General features: G+C 41.1%; 1 protein-coding gene across 1 annotated transcript in view; it reads right to left on the reverse strand.

Annotated features, from left to right (window-relative positions):
- Positions 1 to 15: 15 nt before the first annotated feature.
- The window catches only part of cacna1db (calcium channel, voltage-dependent, L type, alpha 1D subunit, b), a 114513-nt gene continuing 104843 nt past the window's right edge, over positions 16 to 9685 (reverse strand). Inside the window, exons 40-48 of the mRNA XM_050063865.1 lie at positions 9361 to 9477; positions 7842 to 8296; positions 5635 to 5661; positions 5187 to 5327; positions 4083 to 4240; positions 3568 to 3680; positions 3318 to 3452; positions 2838 to 3023; positions 16 to 2543 (exon numbers count right to left, since the gene is read on the reverse strand). Coding sequence (XP_049919822.1) covers positions 2238 to 2543; positions 2838 to 3023; positions 3318 to 3452; positions 3568 to 3680; positions 4083 to 4240; positions 5187 to 5327; positions 5635 to 5661; positions 7842 to 8296; positions 9361 to 9477 — 1638 coding nt within the window. The 3' untranslated portion in view covers positions 16 to 2237. The remainder of the gene's footprint in view (positions 2544 to 2837; positions 3024 to 3317; positions 3453 to 3567; positions 3681 to 4082; positions 4241 to 5186; positions 5328 to 5634; positions 5662 to 7841; positions 8297 to 9360; positions 9478 to 9685) is intronic.

Consider the following 9685-nt stretch of genomic DNA (forward strand, 5'->3'; position numbering starts at 1 on the left):
TATATATATATATATATATATATATATATATATATATATATGAGAAAGGAATGAGTGCATTTACAGTACATACGAAGAGTATTCCAGATACCAGCTCAGGTTTAATTAACCTCCACATATTCATTATTAATTGTACCCAACAAAAATCAATAACTTTTTAATATTGGCATCAACCCGTTGTCATGATTGTACACAATAAACAGTGTACTCTTCAACAACAACAGCAACTTAAAAACGGAATAAAATCGACGTATCTGGAATAGTATTTGAAGATTGATGTGCGTGTAAATGCACTACTTGTTTTGGTTTTATATTTGAAGGAGCCCTTTGATTGCACAGATCAAACATGTTGCCCTGACAACTGTATTTTGATTGAGGATTGCCCTGCCACGATCCAGTGTTGGTTTGTAAAAGTTGACCTGAAGACATTATTACAGTTGGCAGTGGTAGACGAACACCGGCTAGTGGCGGAGCAAAGGTGAAGAGCAGCTGGTGAGAAATGTTGCTGCTCTGTAGTGTTTCTAGGTTGTGTAGTTGTACTTTCACAGGCAGCAGCCTTTAAACAAGAGGCAACAGCTGACATCCATCATTTCATTCCAAAAACACAAATAATATGACAGTTTCCTTTTCCTGTTGTGGCGTTTTATATATACAACATGTGGACAGTGACAAACAGCAAATATCACATCTATGTGTCACAGATCTATCTACCTAACAAGACTTGTGATGAAACAAGCGTTCAGACGCCTGAAGATAAATTCCAGTTAGGTTTTTTTTTTTTGCTGCTTGGCAGGTGAAACCAATCAAATGTGGTGATTAGGTATTTACAGGTACTCAAATAGCCTGGAAGCAAAGCCATGACTTGGGAATGATGTCAGATGATCATATTAGTCTTGTTTAGATAGTGCTTACACAATCAGGCAGGAGTCTGGTTCCTTTTTGTTGTCTCATTTTGCTGACTAATTTAAAACCAAGCATTTTGTCTTGTCTTCATAACTTCTATTAGTCTAAAGCAGGTCTGAGTGAAGTGAATCTTTGCATATTGTGAGTGAGTCTAACAATGAAATGGTCTCTCCTCACAGTAATGAAGGGGCTTTGATAATCACTATGAAAACAAGTGTGACACTGTACTACAATCCTAAATTTTCCTTTATTTTCAGGGTATTTAAAGTAATCGAGTCAGTAAAATGGCTGTAAATTTAGTGTCAATTGTTGGTGTTAAGGGGAGGATGATGTGACACACAGAAACACACTGTGAGATATGTTTCTGTGTGTCATACCAGTGTGCACGTTAAAGAGAAGGATATGCCTGAGGACAAAGTCTTTTTCGTTGATATGTGATTTCCTTTTCAAGTCAAGTACTGAGACAAGCGACGTTTAACCCTGAACCCAGATCAGCGTGACCGTCACTCTGCACTGAGATTAGCTGAAATAAATTAACAAAAAAATAATGTGTTGTGTTATTTGAGTCATGGAGGCCAAAATGTAATGTAAAGAACCAGTGTCTCATGACCTCTGAAGGTTAAAATCACACATTATATATACATGACATGAAACTCAACAGGGAGTTGTTGGAAAGCCAAAAACATTTTGCAGCAGTACAAATGCAGCTTTGCAAAGCCAGCTTTACTCTTTCAGTCACTTATCAATGAGTTTAAAAGGTGACATGTTTTCTGTTTTATTGGCTCTTCATATTGAGTGAACAGTGTGTGATTCAAGGCCTGGTTTTTACAAAACCACATGATTTTAGGGCAGTGTAGTAGAAGAATGAAAGGCCCACAATCCCGACATTGTTCACTCAATATGGATGCAAACATGCTCAAATTAAAGCCATCAATGTTGCTATTTCATTTTGAAAACAAAGTGTTGCAGTACATTGCACAAACAATAAAAATATCCTGAAGAGGACGAGCTCTGGGCTGGCTGTGCGAGGCTGGCAGGTTATTCAGCTGTACCCTGAATTCCTGCTAAATGACAGGCAGCTGGCGAGTGGACTGATTCCCTCTGGTTTGAATATATCTCAGCTCTTCCAAAAAGCCATCTGTTTCTCTCAACTCTCCCACGTTTCCATTCTCCACTCCACAGAAAGAGAAAACAAGGCACTTTGTTCTCTTATCCATCCATGTTTGACATCTTCTGTCTGTTGCAGGACGCTGCTGAACAGAGACGTCCCCTCACTGTGGAACAGTAGTAGAAATTAAATTGAAAAAACCTAAATAATCCCATGTGAGCCGCTGCTATAGCGACGTGATGCATATCATCTCGTCTGTTAGGTCCTCCTCGCATTTCACAGCCACGTACGGCTCCTCGTCGCTGTAGTCGCGTATACTGCTGTCTCTAAGATGCGCGTTGGCATGTGGGTCCGAGCTGGTGCTCCCCGGTCCCCCGGTGCTGCCGTTACCCATGCTCCCGTTCAGCAGGTTACTGGCAGCGCTCTCCATCTCATCGATGGTCATCTCACAGGCGTCTGCGATTTCGTGTGTGGTCGCTGACACAAAGTTGGGGTCCCTGGCAAATTTCCCCAGACCCTCAGAGATCAGGACCTGAGGATGACAGGAGAAACACAGGTCAGTTTTCTAATGTGGTGACAGTTTGTGCTCACATTAGCTTGTTGCTCTCTGGTTTAATATCATCATGCACGTAATATTTTGGGTTTTTTGGCTTCACATCAATGCTGAGGAATGTTCAAATAAAATGTGGATGTTGATAGCTGGGCGTTGGTCATTATTTTTGACATTTCATAGATTAAACAATCAATCAAACAATTGTCAAAAGCGTCTTTGATACTAAAAGTCATCTTTGCATCCCTGCTCTACTTCACAAAGAAATATACTCACAGCCTCCACCACACTGTTGGCGCTGCCTCTCTTCTGCAGGAAGCGTGAGCAGCTCTCAGCAGGTAACTGCAGACGCGACGGAGAGTGGCTGCGGCTGGGAGGACCGTCCAGGCTGTCTGTATACCACGAACTCCTCTTCACTGCTCCGGGGATGCTGCTAACGCTGCCAGGACTGCGCCAGTCCACCTGAGTACACATGACACACACACAGGTGTACATTTTTAGAATACGTGTTTTGTCACAAGACACTGATTGAGATGCGTCTCAAATAAAGCGGTGGGATCAGATTGGTTGATTGATATTAGCCGTCAAAGGTGAAACGTTTACATTCACATCTCAGACATAATATCAAGAGAGTGAATGCTGTCTGACGTTAGTCTTTACTTTCACATCTTAGGCAACATTTTCCGAATCTTGGAGAATCGCTAGACGACGCGTGGTTTATCTTAACATGGTCTTTTAGCACACAGTAAACCAAACCTGTATGAGTGGTGTGTAGCAGGGTGAGCAGTCGCGGCTGATGGGTGAAGCAGGAGGCGTGACCCAAGAGCGAAGCGACCGTGTGGGAGATAGGCGGTGAATTCTGCTGGCATCGAGACCGGCCACCGCCATCACCTGAGGTTCAATCAATTATGAATGACATTTTGGGGTTATGTCTACTACTTTGTGACAATACTGTATATTTATTCATTACGATATTACAGAAAAAGGTGTGCGTGTGTGTGTGTACCTGTTGCTGCACCAGGTGTAGTGGAAGAGCTGTGCAGGTTGGCGAAGGAGGAGCGTCATCCTGACTACTTCTTCTGCGAAGACACTCAAAACTAAATGTTGGTCTGTTGGAGGCTGAGAACAAATGAGGACAAAGAACTATCACTCTGAACTTCAACTGTGGGTACTTAAAGAAAGAAAATGCTGTGTAGTATTCAAGAACAGAGTTGGGTAAAACACAAAAAAAAAATTCCACACAGCTATAACAAGGGTATAACAGAATATTAACATATAAATTACTTTTTCGTTACATTTAATACAGTGAACTGAACCTGAATGACTGTTACACAAATTGGTAACAGAATATGTGAACACATCTTTATAATTAAGATACCAGTCATGAAGACGCTCTTCATCAGTATAAATAACATATAACGTTAAAAATCAATTCTGACCATGTCAAGGAATCTCAATCACTTCTCATCACTCCACAAAAATTCAAACAATAATAAAAGTTGTTGTGCTGTGACGTATTACGTTGAGGTGAGGGTAAAAGCCATCTCCTAGGTGACCGCCTGCCATCTTGGTAGATCGGCTGTTGGTCATCGTCATAGAAACCATCATGCTGGTGTTCGCCCTTGGAAACCTCGAGTTCAGAGTCTCCCTCTGCGTCATGGTGGTCCTTGTTGGACAACCTGTAAAAAGAAAAGATTTTTTATGGAAGCGATGTCGCCTAACAAATGATTTCAGTGTTGTTAGAAAAAAGTTGGAAACAGGTAGCTAAATGAACACGTTATTATGTTGCCACTGGTGATGCACCAAGGAACACAAGTGCTCATTCTAGATAAACGCTACATAAATTCTGTGCCACTCAGAGAGAAAATACTTGTACAAATTCATGATAACGACATACAAACAGGGCAGTAGTCCACATGTGGTGCTCGTGGCCACTGCTGTTTAGTTGTTGGTGTGTCCTCACACTGGCAGCTAGGCTTGGGTGGCATCACAGTATTACGGTATACAAAGGTATATTGAAATCCCCACGGTATGATTTTCAAAAATACAGATGCTCCTCTCCACCTCATATAGAGGTGTTGTATTGATATTTAATGCACATCGCGCACCACTAAAGGTCAGTCTCTTCTGGTGGAACAGGCAGCTGAGCAGACAGTTATGGCGACTGTGGATAACATTACAGGACTGTAAACAGCAGAGAGAGGCCAGCGTATTATTTCAACATCTAACTCGGAGAATTTAGCTTTATTTCTACCAGACCAGAGATGTTGATTGATGGAACAGTGGACTAACTAACTAGACGACTAGCAAGACTAACTAAGATGGTTTTGGTGGGTTTTATTTTGTTTCTGTCGAATTTGAATAAAGTGTATTTTACGATGAGTTAACAAGGCAATTAAGCTAGCCTAAGTTCGGAAGGTGTATGGTTGTATTTCTCTGAAAACTTGATATTTTGTCTGTTTTCATTGTTTATTAAAGAGATTTTGTAGAACGCAGCAAACTCACTGTTTACAGAGGTTGGGTTCATACACTGTATACCCCAGTGAAATTTCAGTAGGGTATGAAGGTATGAAAAACCAGATACTGCCCAAACCTAACTGCCAGCTGCTGTTGCCATCACAGTACCTGTCCTTTGTGAGCATGATGTCGTCTTCATGAAACTCCTCCCCACTGTAGTACTCTCCAGAGCCCCGCTCGTCATCACTGTCCCCGCCCCCTGGCTCCTCTCGCCGAATGGTGGGGTAGAGCACACCGCCACTTTCTGACCTGTCATCGAAACACAAGATACAATCAGTCATATTCTGATCAGTGCAAATTTGACGATTATACATGCTTAGATATAACATCTGTTTTTTTCTGTTTGTTAGAATTTTAATGCAGATTCAGCACAATAAAGCACACATGTTAATACTGTCAAACAATTTTATTGCAACATCACAAGGTCTCAAAGTTGCATTTTCCCACAGTGCTCATTCACTATGACGTTTTTCAGACTAACAGCCTTCACAGCATGTTTTTGTAACCGCCAACAAAAACAGCACGTTGTAAAAGGAAGCTAACATCATGCACATACCTAATGTAGGTCTCATAGTATCGTGTCCTGCTCCAGGGAAAGGAAGTGGGTAGTCAGGCAGATGGGATTTTTTGCAACAGGAGAGCAAGTAGGGACGGGGAGGAGTGGATGCATGCAATGACAAAAGAGGACATGAATTAAAGTGCTTTCAAAAATAGATGTTTGCACAGGCTGAATATTACATGAATGATTTAAGTACTTCACAAGCTTACTGTCCCAAAGCATACAGAGGAAATTACTTAACATTAATTAACATTACAATATGCATCGATATGTATCCCAAAGCCATGTATTTGATTTATTATGTTAAGTCAAGTATATCTGTAGAGCCCAAAAGCCTAAATCTGTTAGAAGATTAGGAAAAGCATCCCCTCAGGATGAAGAGTCCTGGAAAAAAAGAGAAAAAAAGAGTCCAAACACACACTTATAATATAACTGAAAACAACCCTATAATAAGATTAGTTGTACCTGTTGTATACTTATTCTATATCACTTTAAGGTCAGTAAGTCTTTTAAGTACCTACTGAAAATGAATGTTTTTTTGCATGAGCTCGTGTCTGTTTGCGAACGGCTCTACTATAGTATTGAAATTAAATATTTATATTAACATGTTGAGGCAGCACTTGTCCTCTACAGTAAGACTCAGAGTGGAATTATGGGTATACACTGTCAGGACTTAGAGGAGGGGTATCAGGTGATGTTTTCATATAAAAGCTGTTTGTTCTAGTCATGCATTCATCACTTCCAAGGAATGTTTACACTGAAGCAACACTGCGATCTTTGGGATGGAAAATAACGCCCATGAAGATGCTCTTTTGCAATCTGCCATGACGGCTGAGATGAAGTAATATATTTCTGTTTTTGGTGAACAGGATGCTCAGGGGGAGTTTCAGAATGGGTTTCTATCAAGCATGCCCGTTTTTTTGTAGTCTGCCCTTATCTGCTGAGAGTTCCGGCGAATAGTCTCGGGCATGGGTGTCAAACTCGTTTAAGTGTAAGGGCCACAAACAGGCCACTTTGATCTTAAGTGGTCTGAACCAGTAAAACCATTGCATAGTAAACTGTGATTAAAAACACCTTCAAATTTTTCCCTTTCTTTTAGTGTAAAAAGGTAAAAGTACATTCTGAAAATGTTCGTCCATTTACAAAACAGATAATAAACGCTGTGTCTGAGATGTCTTAGGAAAAATAAGGTCACTTTCAACAGTTTTTCCGCATTCAGTCTATTACTCACTGTCATTACATGTGCATCTTTACATACAGTTCCGCTCCACAGTAATGTTGGCATCACACCAAACTAAACTGGAAGCTACTGAGGAAGCAGGTGATGTTACATTTAAAAATTAAGTTTTGGCAGTGCCCTAGTAACAGGGTTCAACCAATATTGTTTTAACATAGAAGTCTAATACTGAACGTTTGCACAGTTTTTACTATCTTTAAATTTCACCACAATAAGTACTCAGTGCTATGTCAGAAAACTTAAAACTAAAGCCTCTGAAGCAACATTTTACATGACGTAGGCTACCCACTGTTTACCTGTTCCTGAAACCTGGCACCTCTCAGCCTTTCCAAGTGCGTCACTGATAGATGTGCATCCAGTGGGCTGATTTGAACCCTTTGGAGGACCTTTGTTTGACATCCCCAGTCTAGACAGTGCAGTCGGGCTGGCTCCAAGTAATATCACAATATCACTAAGATATTCATTTATTTGTTTTTCACTCCCATTGCTATTCCTCTTTGTCTTCGATGTATTTTGCTGTAAATTGTATTTTGATGTATTTTTAACCTATTCTGTAAAGTGACTTTGAGAACTTTGGAAAGCGCTTTATAAATAAAATGTATTATTATTATTATTATTATTATTAAGATTATTTTCAAATAGTTACTTTCATGTCAGAGATCTGTGATGACTCATTAATGACTGAATTACTTGAAATGAATTATCACCCAGCCCTTCGGAGCAGTCTACCAGCTTGGCTCCTCTTGAACAGCTAAGTGCTTATCAAACATACTTTGTTTCTTGATATTAGTTTGCAATCACGTAAAAAATCTGAGCGTCAAACAAAGATTATACATCTGTAACTATTAAGATTCTCCAGAGGCTGCTTTGGCTCCCATTAAAGGGGAACTCTACTTATTCTAAACAGGTTCTTGGTGAGTACTATTGCGTTTGTGACAAAAGTCAAATTAATCCTTTTTTCACTGACCTTATGGAGTGTGACTTCCAAAGTTTGTCGTGTACTCCTTTGCTGTAAGTGGACACCGATGATCCATTTTTGGTAGAGGATGGGCGGTCTCGCCTTAACAAACACTTCTGCTGCCTCCCGTTGGTCATGGAGAGAAGTGAGGGCACGTTGGCGTTGTTGAGGTTGGCATTGGAGGGTATTGGCGATTGATGGCAAGTGGAAATACAGTGAGGATAATTATACGGATGAGGGGTGTGATAATGATGGTTATACTGGATGGGCGAAGAGTTCATCTCTGTCTCCCCTCCCTGGTCGACGTCGCTGGCTCTCCTGCCTGTTTGGACGGGTTCAGTTGAGGCACTACAGGAAAAGGGCAGGATCTGTAGCGGCCGTTGGGTGACAGTGGTCGGGTGAGAGTAGCCTTGCTGATCAGTAGTGACATGGTTGACATGGTTCCCAAAAAGACCACCGTTACGCTGCAGAGACACCAGAAACCAATCAGGACTAAGACAAAACAGCATAATAAACACAGGCAGTCAGTATAGCGCCTTTCAAGTCTGCTGACCATTCAAAGTGCTTTAAGACTACTGAGTAACATTCACCCACACATCCACACACTGGTGGCTGAGGTTTCCATGCAGGGTGGCACCTGCTACTCAGTACGCATTTGCACGCTCTCACACAATGATGGAACAGCCATGGGGAGCAATTTGCGGTTCAGTATCTTGACCAAGGATAAAAAGACTCTCTGAAAAGAGGCTGAGAGCAGATTTACAAGTGTAAAGCAGTGCGCATCTTCTGCTGCTGTCAGCCATCATTTTAGGCAGAATCTCCGCACCCTCCTCCACCCTGGTCACCTCCAGCCATCGTATCCAGAGTCCAGGACAAGCTCTCAAAGACTCATTCCTCTATTCATCCAGATCATCTGCACTTCTCCATCTTCCTCTCATCTCATCTTCACCACCTCTACCACCACCAGCGTCTAGACCCTCTACGGGGTCTAATCGCCAAAGACTTTCCACATTCTTATTCATTCGTTCACATGTTAATAAATATTCTTTTACCATAAAAACATGTCTCTCCTGACTGAAATGATATATTGTATCACTACACAACATTCTAATGTTTAAATCAATGAAATCTCAGCCAGGGGCACAAGGACACTGATTTAATGTTTTCCTGTAGTTTTCCACACTGAATATCAAAGTCAAACTACATGAAACCTAATAATGAGAGTCATTCTTTCAGTTCTTATCTCCACATCAAAAAAATATGATAAATAACACTCACAAGAAAATGTAGTGTCAAATGTGAGATGATGCAACAATGAATCATGTGAGAGCACAGCTCCTTGGTTTTGAAGACAAAAGTAAAGAATGTCATCAGAAACCTCTCTTTGAAGTGTGGGATTAAAAAAAATTAGAAACTGGTCTGTCTTTATTGGCTGTATTTAAGAAACGTACCGCTTCAATAACAATCAAAAAAAACAAACAAGCAAAAAAAGTCTAACTGTCTGAAGGGAATCTTTAAGGATGTTTACCCTGTAGATTTCTTCTTCTTCCTCTCCATTAGCATCTACCAGGCCCCCCTCTTGCAGGTCACATGATATGGCTCGACGGATCTCTGGTCCAATGTCATGCAGCGTGCGCAGGCCAGCCTGCAAAGATAGCAGCCATAACAACAAACATTCCAGCCATAACAGGCTTTTTATCAACATTTGTATCTCCGTCTGGTTGAGAAAAACTATTAGTAGTATTAAAGGGCCAGTGTGTAAAATGGGTTGAAAACAGTGACATCAGTGGTCAAATTCTAGATTGCAGGGCTCACTCGCTCACCCCTCCTGTCGGGTAAATGACGGTGGCCTC

This window comes from Epinephelus moara, chromosome 16, assembly GCF_006386435.1.
Source record: "Epinephelus moara isolate mb chromosome 16, YSFRI_EMoa_1.0, whole genome shotgun sequence".
Taxonomy (NCBI): domain Eukaryota; kingdom Metazoa; phylum Chordata; class Actinopteri; order Perciformes; family Serranidae; genus Epinephelus; species Epinephelus moara.